This window comes from Heloderma suspectum, chromosome 1 (assembly GCF_057233095.1).
Source record: "Heloderma suspectum isolate Gila_16-S chromosome 1, 16-S_ref, whole genome shotgun sequence".
Classification (NCBI taxonomy): Eukaryota; Metazoa; Chordata; class Lepidosauria; order Squamata; family Helodermatidae; genus Heloderma; species Heloderma suspectum.
Window position 1 is genome coordinate 129,717,229 of NC_139458.1, and position 20,576 is coordinate 129,737,804.

Consider the following 20,576-nt stretch of genomic DNA (forward strand, 5'->3'; position numbering starts at 1 on the left):
CAGGACTCTGGATAGGAACAAGGGTGCTGGGTCAGGGTGCAAGAGGTTCAGGACCCTGGGCAGTGATCCTGCAACAGAGCAGAAGGAACAGGTTACCTCAGCACTGGCTTGCTGCAGCTGCTAGAAGTTTATTGCCTGGCTTGGAAGATCAAGACAGAAGATCCACCTTCCAAGAGCTGCAACTTTCCACTTAAAGGGCCAGTGCCTATGGGTGCCGCCGTAAGCTCCTTCTAGGTGGCAGGGGGCTGGACTGCAGGGACTAGGTCAGTGGAGATGCTGCAAGGCTTCTGTGATCTCTAGAGCTGTCAGTAGTCCATTCCTCAGAGTCTATAGGCAAAGACACACCCTTGGGATCCAGGGGGCTTTGTGCAGAATCTAATGCTGGAGGATCTACTCAGGATAGGATGGGAATAAGGTCTCCTCAAGTCAGAGAGCTCCAAGTCCTAGATGATAACACTAATAGCCATTGACAGATCCATCCTCCGTGAATTTGTCAAGTTCCCTTTCAAATCCATCTAAGTTAGTGGTCATTACCTCCTCTTGTGGCAGCAAATTCCGTACATTAATTATGTGTTGTGTGAAGAACTACAAAACCTTATTTTGTCTATCCTGAATCTCCTGCCAATGAAATTCATTGGATGGCCTAGAGTTCTAGCATGAATGTTATAAACCTCTGTCACAGCCTTCCCCTATCTGGTGCCCTCCACATCTAGCTAGCTTGGCCAATGAAGGGAAGTTGCAGTCCAACATATCTGGGAGTGATGGGATTTGAAATCCAACACATCTGGAGGGCGCCAGGTCGGGGAAGGCTGTTCTAACATGTCCCCCACATTTAGTCACATTTTTTCTGAACTAAAAACCCCCAAACACTTTAGACCAGGGGTCCCCAACTTTTTTGGCCCCCTGGACACATTTGGGAATTTGAAAAACTGGGATGGGGAAGGGAGTGAATTAGCAGGGAAAGGGGTTGTGGGGAGAGAAATAGTGAGGCTAGAGACTGGGAATGGGGAGGGAGGGGGAGGGAGAGAGCAAAGGGGAAAGGTCTGTGTGGGTGAAAGATTGAGTGGGGCCAGGAAGCAACTCTTTCCTTCTCTGCCTGCTTGCCAACAGCTGACCTGCAGCACATGCAGGAACAGGGAGGAGAACCTGGCACTCTCATGTTTTTCAAAAATAAATTAAAATTTAAAAAGAAAAATAAATTTTTGAAGGGGACAGGGAGTGCAAAGCTTCATGGGCACTGTTGGAGGTCCACCACGGACACCACATTGAGGACCCCCTGCTTTAGACTGTCTTTGTAGGGCAGGTGTTCTAACCCTCTGCTCAGTTTGGTTGCCCTTTTCTGCACCTTTTCCAGCTCTACAATTTCCTTTTTGAAGTACGGTGACCAGAACTGTACACAGTATTCCAAGTATGGCAGCACCATAGATTTGTATAATGGAATTATGATACTGGCAGTTTTATTTTCATTCCCTTTTCTAGTAACCTCTAGCATGGAATTCATTCACCTCTTTTACATCTGCCTCACATAGTTTTAATTGAGCTTTCTACCACATCCCTAAGATCCCTTTCCTGGTTAGTCACTGCCAGTTCAGACCCTATCATTGTATGTGTGAAGTTAGGATTCTTTGCCCCAGGTGCATCACTTTACCTTTGCTTACATTGAAACTTATTTTGCCATTTTATTGCCTAGTCACCCATTTTTGGGATAGTGAGGCAAACATTCCCTTTGCAGAAGCCAAATTGTTTCTTCTTCAGCAAATCCTCTTCTATATGCTTATTTTATCTTTAATTATGTTTTCCACCAAATTAGTTGGGAAAAATATTACGCTAACTGGCCTGTAATTTCCTGGATTCCTTTTGGATCCCTTTTTTAAAATTGGCATAACACTGGCTACTTTCCATTCCTCCAGTATGGAAGCTGATTTGGGGAACAAGTTGCATGTTTTTGTTAGAAGTTCGGCAATTTCATATTTGAGTTTTTAAAGAACTCTCAGGTGGATGCTGACTGGACCCAGTAATTTGTTATTTTTTTTAATATGTCAATAAGTCTTGCCCCTTTATTTGAACTTGAGTTCTTCAGACTCTCTCCCTGAAAAAGTCAGTTCAGGTACTTATCCTACAATTTCTGCAGTTTTGCCAGGAGAACATTTGGGCCTTGATCATTCAGTTAAGTCTCTCATTTCCTTAACTTATTCTCCCCTATTCTTCTTTCTGAAAAGGAGATGCAAAATCTGGAAAATAAACTCATGAAATCAAAACTGGATGTTCAGCACTTGCAGGAGGTACTAAGAACCCTGTCAGCAAAATCTGAGGAAGAAACAGACACAGAGTCCAGTGTGTCGCTGGACGAAGGGACAAAATTAGCATGCGAGTGCTTTGAGGTAGGAGCTAAAATGCATACCCTCCAATACACTGTATTGCAAATAATAATTATAGTCAATGATGATATCTTAATAATATAGTATATAATAATGTATATAATCACTGTATGTATTCTTGCTTTGTTTACCAGTTGCTGGCATGGGCTGGGGAGAGACGATACTATTTTTTAATTGCTGAAAGTGGTATGTAGAGCCATCATTTCTTTTGTTCTACAGCCATCTCTGGTCAAACAGGTTTTTGAAGCAAGAAATGTGTACATATCTCAAGCAACAATGGCTGTACTTATCCTACTTTGAACTATTGGGTGAAATCCAATGGTGTCCATCCATCAATGCAACGGACACTATTGGTAGATCAGATTCCCCACTGTAGCCCCCTGCAGCACCAAAATCTGCTCCAAAGAGTTCCTCAACTTTACAGATAAGGTTTTGGGGGTGCAAGGTGGATGAGGGGAGGGGAAGTCCCATTGCACGAGCAGATGTTTACTCACATGATGTTGGATAGAACCCATTTTTTTTCTTTTCCAGACTGAGTTTGTACTGAAGACTGGAGCTTACCTACCAAATGTGACTGTTTCTCCAGCATTAATACTGTCTGCTACTTACTGTGGAACTAGATTTCACAACTTTGCTAGTGTTTCTGAATTTAGTAATTCTGAAAAATGTCACTACACGGGGATACTGAAATGCTATGGAACAGTAGAACTAACTATGTGACTGACATTTATGATATCTACCTCTGGGAAAAAGTGCTTTTGGAGTTGCCACTGAATGTAACATTTTGCTGTTTCAAATATTCTTTCTTCAGCAAAACAAGTAACTGGAGCACCAGGAAGTATCTGGCTCATACCACACTAAGCCTCTTGTTCCCTTAATGTAGTATTCCCCAACCTGGTACCCTCCAGATGTGTTGGACTCCAACTCCTATAATTCCCAGCCAGCAACTCCTATAATTCCCAGCAAGTGCATGTATTCTGTCAAGCACTAGAACAAAAAGGGGAGGCAGCAAGACATGGAAGAGAGAGGGTGGTGGTGATTTTCTAGGGGCTTGGTTAGAGATCAAAAAGACATTTAGGGCCAGAAATGAATACTGTACATTCTTCATTCATCAGGATTCAAAGGAGATTAAATGTGTGGACTGTCAATGGACTCACTAGCTTGTGATTTATCAGTGCATTTTGCAAGAAAGGTTCCTGGCTAAGAGGAATAGAAGAAAACCTCTTCCAAAAGCAAACAAACTTGTGCACCCAAGGTTCATACCCCCAGGCACTGGGACAGAGATGGAAGTCTTTATGTAGTTACAGTTGTTCTTAGCCTGCCTTTTGCCCTGCCTCCTCCAGTGATTAATAACAGAATACTTATATGCGAACAACTGAGGAAAAAGTAAAACACTGAAATACTTCTAAAAATAAGCACAGAACAAACGACTGCCTCAAAACCCAATACCGGTAAAAACACCACATTACATCAGGATTAGAGGCAGAATAATATCATTTTGCATTCTCCTCCTCCCCCGCCCCCGCTCTCCTAAACAGTCAGGTTTTCATTACTCACTGAAAAAGTGCAGTGATTGATCCAGGCATACTGACTTCACTTAGGAGGGTGTTCCAAAATTGTTCTGTATACTCACCTGCCCCACCTGTGACTGGGGCGTAGAACTGGAGAATACGGAGTAGCACCTCAGATGTGGACCTGAGCATGTGAGTAGCAGGCACATTTGCAGTGAGGCTGCCCTTAAGATAGCTTGCTCTGAGATAATGTAGGGCTTTCAGGATCACAACCAGTGCTTTGAATTCAGCCTGGAAACAAATTGATAACAAATGTAGCAAACCCCAGTTAAAAGACAGGTGGGGCTGCAACCTCATCCAGAGCAGATTGTACATCTAATCCTGGGTCAGCCAGTCCCACAGTCTACAGCAGTCTTCCCAACCTGGTGCCCTCCAGGCGTTCTGGACTACAACTCCCAGGATTCCTGACCATTGGCCAAGATGTCTGGGGTTGATGGGAGCTGAAGTCCCAAACATCTGGAGGGCACTAGATTCTATGTTATCTGGATTAAATCTAAATTTGTTCATCCACATTCAGTCCATTATTGCCTCTGGTATCAGTTCATGATTTCCAACTCCTTAGGATCTGATGAAATACGGTGGTGTGGGGGGTTGGATATAATCAGCATACTGATGACAGCTCAGCCCAAGGGTTTTTCTTCCTGAGTCTTTTAACCCACTGCTTTAATGAGGCTTCTGCTTCCAGATTCTTTGTGGGATTAAGATTGGCTCCTTTCCACGTGCTTTTTTTGGGGGGGGGGCTCTGCTTTTCTACAGTCAGGGCCAGAAATATCGGAACAAGGATAACTGTTTTGGCCGTTGGCCTCTGTACACCACCACATTGAAGTTGAAAGGAAACACACCCAGATGGGAACGAAGTCAGGACTTTCAGCTGTAATTCAAGAGGTTTGACAAAAGTGGGGCACTAACCATTCAGGAAGGACAGCCAGTGGCATACACACACACCCATTGTTGGTGGCTCATAAGTAATGGAACAAACCAACATCATTTCAAACTTAAGGATTGCCTTGAATACCTGGATGAAAATCCTTTGCAGTCAATGACTGCCTGAAGTCTGGAACCCATGGACATGACCAAATGCTGAGTTCCCTCCCTCGAGATGCTTTGCCAGGCCTTCACTGCAGCTGCCTTCAGCTGCTGCTTGTTTGTGGGTCTTTCTGCCTTCAGTCTTGTCTTCAGTAAGTGAAAAGCATGCTCTATTGGGTTGAGATCAGGTGACTGACTTGGCCATGGAAGAACATCCCACGTCTTTGCCTTGAGAAACTCTTGGGTAGCTTTTGCTGTATGTTTTGGGTCATTATCCATCTGCAATATGAGGTGGTGTCCTATCTGTTTGGCAGCATTCGGCTGAATCTGAGCAGAAAGTATAGCCCTATACACTTCAGAAGTCATCCTGCTGCTTTTATCAGCAGTCAGGTCATCAATAAACACCAGTGACCCGGTTCCATTGGCAGCCATGCATGCCCATGCCATAACACTGCCTCCACCATGTTTGACAGATGATGTGGTATGCTTTGGATCATGAGCTGTTCCTTTCCTTCTCCATACTTTTCTCTTCCCATCATTCTGGTAGAAGTTAATCTTGGTTTCATCAGTCCAAAGAATCTTATTCCAGAAGTGGGCAGGCTTTTTTAAGTGTTTGCTGGCAGAGGCTAATCTGGCCTTTCTGTTCTTGAGCGTTACCAGTGGTTTGCACCTTGGTGTGAAGCCTCTGTATTTGCATTCATAAAGCAGTGTCTTGACTGTAGATGTTGACAATAACATGCCTACCTCCACAAGAGTGTTCTTGACCTGGCTAGATGTTGTGAAAGTTGTCTTCCATGGTCTTCCAGGCCTTTTGCTGTTGCTGAGCTTGCCAGTTAATTCCTTCTTTTTCAGAATGTTCCATACTGTTGTATTGGCCACTCCCACTGTTTTTGCTATCTCTCTGATGGGTTTATTTTGTTTCCTCAGCCTAATGATGGCCTCCTTCACTCGCATGGACACCTCTTTGGCCCTCATGTTGGGAGTTCCAGTGAACAGCTACCAAATGCAAATGTAACACTCAGAACCACCTCCAGGCCTTTTATCTGCTTGATTGGTCATGGGGTACCCAGGAAACAGGCCACACCTGGCCATGCAGCTGCTTGTCAGCCATTCCTTCCATTACTTATGAGCCACCAACAATGGGTGTGTGTGTATGCCACTGGCTGTACTTCCTGAATTGTTAGTGCCCCACTTTTGTCAAACCCCTTGAATTACAGCTGAAAGTCCTGACTTCGCTCCCATCTAGGTGTGTTTCCTTTCAACTTCAATGTGGTGGTGTAAAGAGGCCAACGGCCAAAACAGTTATCCTTGTTCCAATATTTCTGGCCCTGACTGTATATGTTCCATTACACAAGCACTAGGAGGCGCTGTGGTTTTGCAAATACACTAGGGGCCTCATGCTGCCATTCACAGAAATACCAAACTTTCCTCCTTAGAAAACAAAACACTGTAATGGTTACAAAGCACAGGAGAGGCTCTGAATCGTGTAAAGCACCCGCAACCTACCATGAGTGAGGAATCACAAGTGTACAGTTAATACCTCATGTAAAAAAGCTCCACATATCTAGATACCCTCACCTTGCGGGTTTCTGTAACTGTTACACCACATAGGAGACAAGATGGATCCTCATATGGAATCTAGCAAGGCAGCATCTTCTAATACCTCTTTTACAAATGCATAGCGGTTTTATACCAGCTGCAGAAGTGTGAGGGTACTGCTAAGAATTATCTTCTGGAGATCCCTGGCTCTCTTCACAGGCCTGCTTTCCCGGGTTTTCCTTTGGAGAGGTAATGACTCTTAAACCAGTTTAAAGCTATAGGATAGATGAACTTGGAACCAATGCAGTTGTTTCAAGACTGCCAAGATTCACATAGATGGTGCTAAATTAATTGCTGGACTGGAATTCTCAACTGCACCACTTCAAACTACAGATGGAGAGAGGGTAATATATTTTTTTTAATGCTGCTGCACTTAAAAGCTCCCTGCATATAATAAACTAGCATTCCAGGGAGAGGGGTGTGATAAATTCTTCCCACTGTTGTGCTACATTTTCCATATGCAGGAAAGGGGTTGTGTGTGAAAGAACATCCAAAAATATGACACACACACCACCACCCCTAAAGTGCCACTCTGAAGTGGTATAGTCCAGAATTCTACCTCCTCAGCTTAGTGCCTCATTCTGCATAATAAGGAGAACAGCTCTAAATTAGCATGCTAAGAACGTAGATGGGCATGTGGTGAAACCCACATTTACTGTTATTGCCAGACTTTGAACACTGATTGACACGTGTCACAGGAAACGTGAACTTCTTTTAAAAAAATAATGCACCAAGTTTACATAGGTCCACTCAATTTGTACAGACCACTGGGCAAGTTAAGCTGCAGTCTCTTCAATGGACAAACTTGTATTCTCCTGTCAAGCACAGAAAGAGATATTTGAGGGAAACTGATTTCCTCCTTCTCTTCCTGGAAGATCAATTAGAGATTGGGGCACAGAGCTATTTGCCCCATGGCCAGCCAGTAATCCCCTCTTGCTGTCCATGCCTGCCTTGGCAACGCTGAGGCGAAAAGCTCCAGAACCCACCTAAAGTTTTGTCCCTTGGAAGTGTCAGTAGTCACTCGAAGCCTGGAGGAGTGACAAAGCAGCTCCACGATTGCAGCTTAACAGGAAAGGTTAGGAAAGGTGTGTGATTGAATCAAAGAAGAACATTGCTCCTTGGAAGCAATTACTTCATTATCTGGACATGGTTTCAGAGAGCTGGAGAGGTGTGTGCCAAGCAGCCAAATGTCAAATGTCAAGTTTCTAATGCAGAAGTAGGAGAAGGGAGGGAGCAGGCTGTGGGAAAGCAAAGCAAAGGTGCCTCTCCAAAATTGCACGTCCAGTGACACTGCAGGCTCATGTACAAAGAGCATCCCAGCTTCTCAGAGCTTTTGGTCTGACAGTGAACCAAACTAGCCGCAGTCTTGGAGAATTACAAACGCTCATCCCAGAGTTCTTACTAAGCTTAATTATAATAATTGGTGGAATGTGGCTAGATGTAAGCCTCTGGAAGCCTTTTAAAATAGCTTTTTAAGTTTAGCCACTACTGCCAAATTATGACTCCCCTCACCTTCATTTATTGATCATATTTTTGCCATTTTCCAATGCCTGCCATAGCAAAATCATACAGCTGTTATCGTATGAAATCAATTCCTGTTTGAACAATAGAACATTTCTGGGATACAGTAATAGAAAAATCATTGGATTATATAGTAATCTAACCCCAATTACTATTTGTATAGATTGTATAATCCCTTCACATCCCACTAGGAAGAATTCACTGCCATTTATAGGCAGTGAATTCCATAAATGAATTATGCATTGTGTGAAGAAGTTCTTTTTTCCTGTGTCTGTCCTTAATATTCTGGTAATCAATTTCACTGTAAGACCCTGGGTTTTAAGCTCCTGGACTATACGCTATGAAGGGAAAGCAAAGCCATGCTGCTGTTCCCTCCCCCCGCCCCCAATATCATGCAGCTTCCTCAGGCCCTCCTCACAACATCCATGCTTTGATGTTTGAAAAGCCAAGCATGTTTTAAGTGTGCCTAGGGATACAAAACCAAATATGTGTCAGCCATGTGCAGGGAGAAAGTCTATGCTCAACACATGGATGTTGGGAGGAGGGGAAGCTCCAGGACTTTGGAGGTGGGGCTAACAGCATGGCCCCACTTCCCCTTAGTCGCGTGGAAACTCCTTCAAACAATTAACACATGGAAGGGACTTTAGTATTATGGGAAAGAGATCATGGAATTATGGAAAACCGCCTCCACTTTCTCCACATCATGCCCCCTATGTCAATGTAATTGGGTGTAGGTGTCTGCACAGGCAAAGTCTATGGTGTGCATGTAGACCTCTTCCTGGGCAAGCTCCCCTGAGAGCTGGTGTTCTGATCACACAGCACTCCAGCTCCTGGGGAAACCTGTGGATGTGGAGCAGAGGTGCAGAACCTCTTTCAGCCTCAGGGCCAAATTCCATTTTGGAGAAGCTTTTGAGGGCCACATTCCAGTGGTGGGGAGGGCTGAAGGCAAAAGGGGTGGGGCAAAAAGAACAGGGGCAACATACCTAAAATATTGTAGCTTAAAGCTCTTACAGCCGGTAACTAATCCTTAGGAGAGGCATTTCAGTCTTTTAGGATGGGGGAAACCTGCGCAAAAAGTCTGGAAACCGCCGAACAAGCAGTGGCTGTGGGGAAATGGGGTGTGGCCAGAGGAAGGGGCATGGCCATCTGGGGAACTCCAGAAGGCCAGATCAGGACCCCAGGAGGGCTGGATTTGGGCCGAGGTTTGGCACCCTTGGTGTAGGCTTTCCCCTTGCAGACGCCCATGCCTAATGCACGGACAAGGGGGAAGCTGTGCCGTCTTGAGGGTGGGATCAGCAGTGTGAACCTGGTTGTCTGTAATTGCACGAGGGCCCCTTTACCTGTATAATGATTATCTTTGCTGCAAATTTTTTATTATTTTTTATTGTTTTTTATTCTTACACTTTTTTAACATTGTTTTTAATACTGTATTATAGATGTGTTGTGAACCGCTTAGAGATTGTAAGATTATTAGTGGTATAAAACAGTATGTATGTATAATTAAATAAATAAAATGGGCTAATGCGATCTCTGGATCCAGATGGGTGCAGCTGCCAATACTGTTAGCTATAAATTGAACACTGCATAAGTAGGACCTGCAACAAAATGTTGCAGTATATCTTCACTTGCTAATAGGAGTGTTCCTGTTCAGGGTTCCAGCCAGCCAGCCAGCTACTATGCCTTTGTTGAGGCTTCTATAAGCTATATGATACTACAATGATTGCATTACACCCTGCTGCAAGTCCAACTTGTAAGAATGTCAGTAGAGCCCTGCTGGATCAGACAAGAGGTTTCCCACAGTGACCAACCAGATGCCACTGGGAAGCCCACAAGTAAATTAGCATGATGCTCTCTTTTTAATTATGTCAATCAAGCACATGACTAACACATATTTGGTTTTAAATCCCTAGGCACAAGTAAAACATGCTTGGTTTTTAGAACAATCTCGAAACAATTTCCCAGTGTATGTACTGCACAAGAAATACAGTTTGTTCAACTTTTTCTTATTTTGTGCTTTTTATTTTTCTTCCTTTCCTTTTTCCATGCACACGATCTTTCTCTCTCCCACTCTTCTCACACACTGGCTCAGTGCAGATGTACTGCTGCAATCATCTTTTGTCTGGCAATTGGAGGCACCCTACAGGCTTGCAATGGCCCCCTCCTCCTCTTCCCCACTCCTGTGAGCATTTTGCTCCCCCCACCCCCAGCTTCCAGTTTGGGAGAGAACTGCAGTTAGTGTTATCTCTGTGTTGAGGGCTTTTTGCTAACTCTAGTCAGCTAGAAAACCATAGTTCCCACATTTTGAAACCATGTTGAAAAGTGGATTTGCAAACTGGGATTTGGGCCAACTGTGGTTAGCAATAACATCAGTGCAGACAAAATGCAAACCAAGGTTATGTGTCACATTGATAGGGAGGGCCACATGAAAGAGGAGGAGCCCACAAAGTGCTCCCAAGTGCCAAATCATTGGTGAGCAGACAGTATTACATCTGCACTTCCTCTGAAGCCACTCTCTGTCATCTGTGCCTTCCTACAGAGATTTCTGGAAGCCCAGCTAGGACGGATATGCAGGGCTAGGAGTGCTGTCCATATGTATTTAACTTTCTGATACAGGCAGCCCAAAATGCCATATAGATAACTCTATGCCAAACTTTTCCAGTCTGGTGCCTTCTGCATGTTTTGGACCCAGTAAAGTCCAAAACATCTGGAGAGCACCAGGTTGGTGAAGGCTGCTTTATGTCATATTTTTTATAGAGAGAAATGGCCTCAGGAAGAAGGAAGGAAAGCAATTGAACGTACCTAAAGTTCTTCTTTCCAATCAATTGTAAAGCCTGTAAGTAGCTAATTACAGTCTGCTGGCTTCTATTCAATCAATGGAATATGTGAGAAGGTGTTTTAGGAAAGCCTTGACTTTTAGGTAGCTATGGATTATTTTCATTAAAGAACTGAAAGAATGGTGCATAGGAGGAAGAACTTTGGTTGTTTATTGGTAGCACCTGATGATGTTCAATGAAATGGGATATTACCAGATGCCTGTAGAATTAAAAATCAGTGGCTCTTATTTCATCAGGACATGTGTATAACTTAGTTGTTGGATTTCTTGTTGGAGTATATTATCTATTAGCTTTTAAGCATTGTACCTTTGGATTTCATGCAAGATACACATGTGTATACTTTCATAAAAACATATATGACTCTAGTGGTTTAATTATATCAGTTGTGTGCTTTTTGGCACATTTGGTTGTTTTTTTCACTACCAACTGTACCCCTCATGTTTTGCTTATCAGCATACTGATGTCACCTTGCTCCAAATCTCCTAATGACCACGCCCAATGCTTTCATATAGTTGTTATATATCATTGGGGACAAGATGGTACCCTGCGGCACAGCACAGCACAACTGCCAGGAGGCCGAGAAACAATTCCCTCAATGCTGCTCTCTGAGATTGACCCTGTAGATAGGAGCAGAACCACAGAAACACCATGGCCCTGGTACCCACCTCATAGAGTCCATCAGGAGGATTCAATGATCAATGGTATCAAAAGCCGCTGAGAGACTGAGCAGAGGTTTTCTAGGAAAGAATTTGCTCTTTCTCAGTCTGTCTACTAATATCGCTATTAATATTGCTACAGCTTCTTCCCTCCCTCCCTCTGTGTACATCAGATAATGGCTACCCACTGATGGACAGAGCAAAGCAATTTTAAAGGAGTAGAACTAAGACTAATTGCAATATCTGGCCGTTAGGGGGCATGCACTGCTTGCCAAATCTTTGATCCTGGACCATGCCATGCCCTCTTCTCATTTTCTAAGAAGTGAACACCCCAAAGTCCTAGATTATTTAGTATGACTGCACATGTAGACATGCTGCACATGTTCTTTTATTTATATTTTATTCGTTTTGTTCCAGAATCTGCTTCATTGCAAAGGCTCACAGTCAAATAGGTTTGTTGAAACACACACACACACACACACACACACACCAGTCAAAACCACCAGCTATGAAATAATTTCAACCACAAAAGCATCAGGATAAATAAGATCTTGATTATTTATAGAAAATAAGATCCTGCTGTGTGATGGCTACCATGTCTATTTGGTTGCTGCTGCAACCAAGTAAGCCCTTTTCCTCTAGCTGAGTTCTTAAACTGAAGTGTACTGATATTGTAGTTAACCTTTCTGCCACTCACTGCCCCCCACTGCAACCTCCATTCCACTCCTGTTCCACGTGTCCCCACCAGGACCATAGCACATAGACATGTCGCATCCTATTGTGATTATCAACTTTTTTTAAATATTAAAAGGACTGGTCAACTATGAAGGTCCAGTACTAAGGACTGACTGAGTAGTTCTAGTGCTCAGGATCAGTCCTAATGCCCCAACCCCCATATGCGATGCACGCACAATTAATTCCACCAGGAAGCCTGGATGACCTGAAGGCTGGTCAGATATGAAAAGGAAAGGGGCCAAAAATAAAAGGAAAAGAATCAAAAATAAAACTGCCAGTTGTTATGATGCCTTTATACCAGGAGTGCCAAATTGTGCCTGGGTGGAGGGCCCCAGCTGAGCCCTCGCAGGCCAGATGATGTCAGGGGTGGGCTCACTCTAGGAATGTCAGAGAAATCTGCAATGGATTCAAATGAGTTTGGATTTCTATGAATCCAATCTGTGCATTCCATATCAAACCGGCCTTTTCCAAGCCACACAGACTTGTGGACTGCTTTTTTACTTGGATGGGAGGGGATTAGCACCAATTTGCATGTGTGGTAATGCACATTAGCGTGAATCAGCACTAATGCGCACTAGTGAAAATGTAACAGCATTCTTATACATCCCTAAAAAAAATCCGATTCCGTTAATGAGCAGATGACACTTGATCTGCCAAACACTGATGGAATGGATTTAGCAAAATCTGTACATTCTTAGCCCACACGCCCTGACATCATCCGGTCCCTGGCTGAAGCACTGGCAGGAGCTCTTCCAGCTGGCATCTCAATTCAAGGGACTTCACTTGCCCCACACCTTCCCCCATTGGGGAGGATGTGGGGGGCACAAAGCTCTCCCCCTCCCAATTGGGAGGGAGAGCAGCATACAGGCAAATCCCCACTATTATCTCCAATCAGAGATAACAGCAGGGTTTCCTCTTCTGACCCTGCTTGGTTAGGGCTTCACTTTAGGCCCTATGGGCTGGAGGGGCTGGCCTGACAGGCAAATCTGGTCTGCAGGCTGAAGGTTCCCCATCCCTGCCTTATACAAATTTGTGGTGTCTACATTTCTGGTTACCACATCTGAAAAAGAGTATTGTAGCACTGGAAAAGGTGCAGAAAAAAGCAGCCAAAATGATCACAGAGCTGGAGTATTGGTGGTCTGAGCAACATGGGGAAAGTTCTGGATTGCATATGTAAGCAATAAATACTAACTCTAATAATGTATGACTTTTTCCTTCTTGTGCAGCTCTGGTCAGAGTCAGGACGAAAGATAACATCAGACACAAGTGATCTAAGGCTTCGGAGAATTCCAAAGCACACCAGCTTTGTTGATGCCTTTCACAAGGTTAGTGCCATGAAGACAGGGCTTTTAGTAGAATCCAGTTAAGTGTGATGGCTAGATACATGAACCCACAAAACCTACATATTCTCATCTAGCACAACATTCCTATAATACTCCTAAATTAGGGCCACAATTCTATACCTACTTTCCTGGAAGTAAGCCCCATTGAACTCAGTCGGGCTAACTTCTGAGTAGACATGTAGAGCTTTTCTACATGAGGCATTTATTGTTCACTCATGATTCCCTGCTCATGGTTGTTTACAGGTTCTTAAAGCAACATTGTGACCTTCCAGTTTCCCTTCTGTTTTTAAACAGCACTTTTGCTGAGTGTTTTTAGAGCATGGAAAATGTGCTGTTATTTGTGAAAATGAAAGAAAACACTTTTTCCACTTGTGTAATTGCACTATTCCACTGTACCACAGTACCACCTAGAGGTTATGTAGTGAAAAAGCAAGAAAGGAATTGCTCTTCATTTAGTGCTTGGATCTCAATTCTGTGACGAAACCAAAAGATGATACAGCGGATTAACAGCCTCATGTAGAAAAGCTTATATAGAATTGCACTGCAAAGAAAGCAACTTTAGAAGCAACTGCCCCTTAAAGTGATACTAAGCAATGTAATGGCTTCACTTATTTACAGTTTACCTGTATTCACACTTTGCATCTTGATACTTTTCAGTTCAAATGGGTATAGATGGATGCTCACATTATTCTTGTGGTTGCCATATGGATAGCCCTTGATTTCAAAAAGAAAGATTCTGCTGCTGGGGTTTCCAGGTACCAGGTCTCTCAACTGGAAGACCTGCCCCTTAATCCATTCCTACGTAAATATATATGAGGCTATCTTTAGTTACACAGTGGTGAAGCTTGGAGGCACAATATTCTGTTATTTCACATGTTCCAGGGCTGTGCCTAGTGCCTTCACATTCAAAGTGGGTTCTGGGACTGAGCTATGGTGAGCCTTGACTCAAATTATAGGTGCCATAGCAAACGTCAAATCAAATCTATGGGTGCATCAACATACAGCCCCTCAGGCATACATCCCCCAAATTAAGGTAGGGCTCAACCTACCTTAGGAATATAAATCCACTTTACAAAGTTTCAGCCATCCTGAGGCCATGTGCCTTGAGCTCCTGGAGTGGATGGATGGATGGATGGATGGATGAAACTATCTAGCCATGGTCCCAAGAAGGCCTGTGGGGTAACTTTCTTATAGACTTGGGGATGTCACCCCCAAGGACAAAGGCAATATGAAAGTAATCCTTTCTATTTCTGTGCTTAGGTATAGGCTCACACCTGGCAATTTTGCCCAGTAAAGCTGGGAAGTAAGGTGGGGTGTCTAGGTGTAGTAGAATCAAGAACTTCTACTGAGATTGAGGGATACTCTCTTGAGAGTGTGGCTGGAAAGACCTTTGCCAGAAGCTGCTCTCCCCAAGCTTCTGACCCACTTCCTGTGGTGTCCTCTCCCTGTCTACTTACAGAGCCTTCAGCATGCTGCAGGAATGTTCACTTGGGACTGGGTGAAGCCTCTGACAGCCACTCCACTTTGTAGGTCAAGCTCAGCCCCCTAAAGCAGCCTTCCCTAACCTGGTGCCCACCAGAAGTTGCTGGGCTCCAACTCCCAGCTGCCCTAGCCAGAGTAGTCAATGGTCAGGGTTGATGGGAGTTGGAGTCCAAAGCATCTGGAGAAAACCACTTTGGGGAAGGCTGTCCTAGAGATTCCTCTCCCTGATACTGATTGGCTCCTGCAGCTGGGGGCATGGTGGGTGGTAATGTTGAAAGACTGGCTTTTCACCAATCAACATTGGTCAGGTGCTGGATCCAATATAACATTCCTTAAAGGCACAATCCTATGCATGTTTAGACAGAAAAAAGGCTACAACTCCCAGCATGCCCCAGCCAGCCTTTTTTCTGTCTAAACATGCATAGGATTTTGTCCTAAATCAGAGTAATTGCCTCCCCATGTATTTCAATGGCAAAATCAAGTGCCATCTGCTATGGAGATTATCCTTTAACCAACATGCACCGTAATCAGTTCAACTTCATAGACTGTAAAAATGTCATAATTCAGCCTCAGAATGTGAGTGTAGCTTGTCTTACTTGCCTTACTCCTCTAAGCCCCTTTCCATCATTTATCTTTGTCTATTCCTTGTACTGTTTCAGGCTGGGACAATCTGTACTTAGGGGTATAGTACCTGGGACAATGGAACCCAGTGTGTGTGTGTGTGTGTGTGTGTGTGTGTGAGAGAGAGAGAGAGAGAGAGAGAGAATGTATACACGTGCAGATGTGTGTGCACGTGCGCACGCATACACACATAGATACAAACATATATACACACACATGCTTCAAAACATTTTTTTTTTCAAAAGGCAGGCAGTGCCCTGAAGAGGAAGTCAGGCAGATTGACACAAGACATAAAGTAATGGTATTTCCAGAGGACTCTGGTTTTTGCATGGATTTACTAAGCACACAGCATTGAGGGACCATAGGTTTCCCTCACAGACCGATTGTTTTCCTTCCTACATGGTGTTTTATCAGTTTTACCACCTTTCTCTATTTTAGTTTGGAAGTTCCTCACTGTCTGAGGAGGAGAAAGATGAAATACTCACTAAATTAGAGACAGCTGCTGAAAAAGCACAACTTCATGGCACCACAGATGAAAGTTCACAGGAAAGGTAACTACAAATCATAGGCCTTCTGACAGAAGGGGACCAAAAGGGGGGGTGGAGGAAATAACTCTGAGGTGAGCTGCAACCAGAATATGCCCAAGAAAATGCTAAATACAATGAGACCTCGGCTCATCCTAGACCATTCTCCCGCAAACTGTTGCCCTCCAGGTGTGCAGGTCTGCAACTCCCAGCATTCCATGTACGCTCAGTATTTACAGGAGGCTGTGACCAGAGAAAGCCAGGCACGCAAAGTGCAAAGGGGCTAGTCCAAGGACTGCATGGAACGTATGTCTAGGCATGCAGAGGCTCTTCCTTTCTCCTGGCAAGAGTGCCGACTCAGGAGGATCCAGGGGCTGGGCAGAAGGAAGCAGCAGTGGCTTTCCTTCTTCACACTTCAGACCAAACTGCCCAGGTTCCTCTTCTGAGGGTGGGGAGGGAGTCATAGAAAAAAGGCAGCCACTTCCCTCTCCCTCTGCAACCCCTTTGGGTCATGGCATCTGAGGGTGGGTTCACTGATCCCACAAATGGGAAGTGAGGGGCTAGTTTACTGTCATCTGCTCTGGCAAGGACATGATTCATGCTTTGAGCGCTTGGGGAAAACGCTCTATCCAGGATGGGGAATGTATGACCAGGTGTTGTTGGAATGCATCTCATAGAATCCTAGAATAGTAGGGTTGGAAGGGGCCTATAAGACCATTGAGTCCAGCCCCTTGCTCAATGCAGGAATCCAAGTCAGAGCATCCCTGACAGATGGCTGTCCAGCCTTGTCTTGAATGCCTCCAGTGTGGGAGAGCCCACCACCTCCCTAGGTAATTGGTTCCATTGTCATATTGCTCTAACAGTCAGGAAGTTTTTCCTGATGTTCAGGTGGACTCTGGCTTCCTGTAACTTGAGCCCATTATTCCATGTCCTGCATTCTGGGATGATCAAGAAGAGATCCTGGCCTTCCTCTCTGTGACAGCCTTGCAAGTACTTGAAGAGCACTATCCTATCTCCCCTCAGTCTTCTCAAGGCTAAACATGCCCAGTTCTTTCAGTCTCTCTTCATAGGGCTTTGTTTCCAGTCCCCTGATCATCTTTGTTGCCCTCCTCTGAACCCTCTCCAGCTTGTCTGCATCCTTCTTAAAGTGCGGTGCCCAGAACTGGACACAGTACTCCAGATGAGGCCTAACCAGTGCTGAGTAGAGGGGAACTAGGACTTCCTGGGAACTAGGACTTCCTGGGATTTGGAAGCTATGCTTCTATTAACGCAGCCCAAAAGAGTATTTGTCTTTTTTGCAGCCACATCACATTGTTGGCTCATATTCAGCTTGTGATCGATAACAATCCCAAGATCCTTCTCGCTTGCAGTGTTGTTGAGCCAAGTATCCCCCATCTTGTAACTGTACATTTGGTTTCTTTTTTCTAGATGCAGAACTTGGCATTTATCCCCATTAAATTTCATTCTGTTGTTTTCTGCCCAGCGCTCCAGTCTATCAAGATCACCTGGAATTTTGTTTCTGTCTTCCAAGGTGTTAACTATCCTGCCCAATTTTGTGTCATCTGCAAATCTGATCAGCATTCCCTGCACCTCCTCCTCCAAGTCATTAATAAAAATGTTGAAGAGCACTGGGCCCAGGACTGAGCCCTGAGGTACCCCACTTGTTGTTGTTGTTTATTCGTTCAGTCACTTCCGACTCTTCGTGACTTCATGGACCAGCCCACGCCAGAGCTTCCTGTTGGCCGTTGCCACCCCCAGCTCCCCCAAGGTCCAGTCCGTCAGCTCCAGAATATCATCCATCCACCTTGCCCTTGGTTGGCCCCTCTTCCTTTTGCCTTCCACTTTCCCTAGCATCAGCATCTTCTCCAGGGTATCCTGTCTTCTCATGATGTGGCCAAAGTACTTCAGTTTTTTCTTTAAGATCCTTCCCTCAAGTGAGCAGTCTGGCTTTATTTCCTGGAGTATGGACTGGTTTGATCTTCTTGCAGTCCAAGGCACTCTCAGAATTTTCCTCCAGCACCACAGTTCAAAAGCATCTATCTTCCTTCGCTAAGCCTTCCTTATGGTCCAGCTCTCGCAGCCATAGGTTACTACGGGGAATACCATTGCTTTAACTATGCGGGCCTTTGTTGTCAGTGTGATGTCTCTGCTCTTCACTATTTTATCAAGATTTGTCATTGCTGTCCTCCCAAGAAGTAAACGTCTTCTGATTTCCTGGCTGCAGTCAGCGTCTGCAGTAATCTTTGCGCCTAGAAAGACAAAGTCTGTCACTGCCTCCACGTTTTCTCCCTCTATTTGCCAGTTCTCAATCAAGCTGGTTGCCATAATCTTGGTTTTTTTGAGGTTGAACTGCAACCCAGCTTTCGCACTTTCTTCTTTCACCTTCATCATGAGGTTCCTCCGCTCCTCCTCGCTTTCAGCCATCAAAGTTGTATCATCTGCATATCGGAGATTGTTAATGTTTCTTCCAGCAATTTTAACTCCAGCCTTGGCTTCATCAAGCCCAGCACGTCACATGATGTGTTCTGTGTACAGGTTGAATAGGTAGGGTGAGAGTATACAACCCTGCTGTACTCCTTTCCCAATCTTAAACCAGTCCGTTGATCTGTGGTCTGTTCTTACCGTTGCTACTTGGTCGTTATACAGATTCCTCAGGAGGCAAACAAGATGACTTGGTATCCCCATACCACCAAGAACTTGCCACAATTTGTAATGATCCACACAGTCAAAGGCTTTAGAATAGTCAATAAAACAGAAATAGATGTTTTTCTGAAACTCCCTGGCTTTCTCCATTATTCAGCAGATATTGGCAATTTGGTCTCTAGTTCCTCTGCCTTTCCTAAACCCAGCTTGTACATCTGGCAATTCTCGTTCCATGAATTGCTGGAGTCTACCTTACAAGATCTTGAGCATTACCTTACTGGCACGTGAAATAAGTGCCGCTGTTTGATAGTTTGAACATTCTTTGGTGCTTCCCTTTTTTGGTATGGGGATATAAGTTGATTTTTTCCAATCTGTTGGCCATTCTTGTGTTTTCCAAATTTGCTGGCATATGGCATGCATCACCTTGACAGCATCATCTTGCAAGATTTTAAACAGTTCAGCTGGGATACCGTCATCTCCTGCTGCCTTGTTATTAGCAATGCTTCTTAAGGCCCATTCAACCTCACTCTTCAGGATGTCTGGCTCTAGCTCACTGATCACACCATCTAATCTATCCCCGATATTATTTTCCTTCCTATACAGATCTTCTGTATATTCTTGCCACTTTTTCTTGATCTCTTCTGCTTCTCTTAGGTCCTTTCCATCTTTGTTTTTGATCATACCCATTTTTGCCTGGAATTTACCTCTGACGTTTCTAATTTTCTGGAAGAGGTCTCTTGTCCTTCCTATTCTATTATCTTCTTCCTCTTCCGTGCATTGCTTGTTTAAAAATAATTCCTTATCTCTTCTGGCTAACCTCTGGAATTTTGCATTTAATTGGGCATATCTCCCCCTGTCACTGTTGCCTTTTGCTTTCCTTCTTTCTTGGGCTGCTTTCAGTGTCTCAGCAGACAGCCACCTTGCCTTCTTGGTTTTCTTTTTCTTTGGGACGTTTTTTGTTGCCGCCTCCTGAACAATGTTGCAAACTTCTGTCCATAGTTCTTCCGGGACCCTATCTACTAAATCTAGACCCTTAAATCTATTCTTCACCTCCACTGCATATTCATTAGGAATATTAGTGAGCTCATATCTAACTGATCTGTGGGTCTTCCCTATTCTCTTTAGTCTGATTCTAATTCGAAAGGTAACCTTTAATTCTTTAATTCTAAAGGTAATTCTAAAGGTAACCCCACTTGTTACCTCTCCCAAGTTTGAGATGGTCCCATTGATAAGAACTCTTTGAGTACAATTCTGTAGCCAACTGTGGATCCATCTGATAGTTGTTTCATCTAGCCCACTTTGAGCTAGTTTGCTCATCAGGATATCATGGGGCACTTTGTCGAAAGCTTTGCTGAAGTCGAGGTATATGATGTCCACAGCATTTCCACAGTCCACAAGGGAGGCTGACTGATCAAAAAATGAGATCAGTTTCGTCTGGCAGGATTTGTTCCTGACAAATCTATGTTGGCTTTGAGTAATCACTGCATTGTTTTCAAGGTACTTACAGATGGACTACTTTATAATCTGCTCCAGAATTTTCTCAGGGATTGATATCAGACTGACTGGTCTGTAGTTCCCAGGTTCCTCCTTTTTACCCTTTTTGAAGATAGGGACAACATTAGCCCTCCTCCAGTCATCTGGCA

The 20,576-nt window shown here is 44.2% G+C and overlaps 1 protein-coding gene across 1 annotated transcript in view; it reads left to right on the forward strand.

Moving 5' to 3' along the window:
* The window catches only part of LMNTD2 (lamin tail domain containing 2), a 71,218-nt gene that overhangs the window by 14,706 nt on the left and 35,936 nt on the right, over positions 1-20,576 (forward strand). The window contains exons 5-7 of the mRNA XM_084851997.1: positions 2,220-2,381; positions 13,547-13,645; positions 16,205-16,317. Of these exons, the coding sequence (XP_084708123.1) occupies positions 2,220-2,381; positions 13,547-13,645; positions 16,205-16,317 (374 nt within the window). The remainder of the gene's footprint in view (positions 1-2,219; positions 2,382-13,546; positions 13,646-16,204; positions 16,318-20,576) is intronic.